This window comes from Zingiber officinale, chromosome 4B, assembly GCF_018446385.1.
Source record: "Zingiber officinale cultivar Zhangliang chromosome 4B, Zo_v1.1, whole genome shotgun sequence".
NCBI classification, from domain to species: Eukaryota; Viridiplantae; Streptophyta; class Magnoliopsida; order Zingiberales; family Zingiberaceae; genus Zingiber; species Zingiber officinale.
The window spans coordinates 100888595-100889758 of record NC_055993.1 but is presented as its reverse complement, the minus strand read 5'-3'; the positions used below and the strand labels follow the sequence as shown (position 1 = coordinate 100889758).

The 1164-nt window shown below is 47.6% G+C and overlaps 1 protein-coding gene across 1 annotated transcript; it reads right to left on the bottom strand.

The window, feature by feature from the left end:
• Positions 1-277: 277 nt before the first annotated feature.
• On the bottom strand, positions 278-929 carry LOC121977778 (TIR-only protein-like). Its single transcript, XM_042530202.1, has one exon. It carries the CDS (start codon positions 911-913, stop codon positions 314-316), a length of 600 nt encoding a protein of 199 aa, XP_042386136.1. The 5' UTR covers positions 914-929; the 3' UTR covers positions 278-313.
• Positions 930-1164: the final 235 nt, after the last annotated feature.

Genomic DNA, 1164 nt, shown 5'->3' with positions numbered 1-1164 from the left:
GATTTATCATGTGTTTTTGATTATTTTGATATTCGATAAAAAAAAATTTATTTTCATGTGTTTATGATTTATTTGATGGTGATAGATCGATGAATGAATGTTAAATAGACAGAAGGCATGGATATCAATTAGAAAAATTTTTTTTACAATAAAACACTGCAATGTACATTTTATTTTATGCGTACATCCATTTGAATTGTGGATGAAAATGCAGTATAAAATGTTGAATTTTTTTTTGTTAATTTATTACAAATAAAAGAATCAATTAATTTTTGGTCCCTCGACTTTGTTTTGTTAATAACATTCACTTGATTCAAACCTTTGCCTGCTTCAAGCACTTGAGCACGACGTTGGAAGTCCTCGTCACCAAATCCGACCAATCCCCCTTCTTGGAGTCGAAGGTCAAGCCGACGGTGAGCTTGGCCTCGCGGATGGCCCTGGCGTAGCGGGCTAGGTCCTCCGGCGACTCCGCGGCAGAGGAGGCAGCGGCGCCGACGGCGAGCTCCGACGGCTTGACGTCGTAGAAAATGGGGATGAGCTTCTTGCCTGACTCCACCATCATGGCGAGCTCGTGGAGGCAGAAAACAGAGTCGCAGTATCCCGGGGAGAAGATGGCGACGCCCACGCGGCTCTGCCGAATTCCTGCGTCGACCCGCTCGTAGATCTTGTCGCCGGGCTCCATCGACCGGCAGTCGAGGAAGGGCCGGACGCCCATCTGGGCCAACCTGTCGTAGAGCAGCCCCGCCACGGTGCTCTTCGTGTCCACTCCCCTGTGGCTCAAGAAGACGTCGACGGTGGAGGCGGCGGCGGCCTTCCTCGTCGTCGCCGCCGTCATTCCTTGGTAATTGGGTAGGATCCTGGAGACGGCTGCGCGGCGGGGAGCGACGACGCGGCGCATGGCGGAGGCGGACATGGCGGCAGATACAGATCCCGAGAATCCGACCGATGAATGCTGCTACAAAATCAATTAATTAAACGTGGCTAATCGTATAGATTCTTCTGAATCACGGCGAATTCATAAGGTGATGGATGTTGGTATATATGATATATATATATCTAGAGATGGACATGGCTGCTGTTTGTAAGAAATCAGTCAAGGTTTGATTTGTGATGATTTGGAGACTTTTTCAAAGCAATGCGTGTATCCTTATAATATTCAATTCA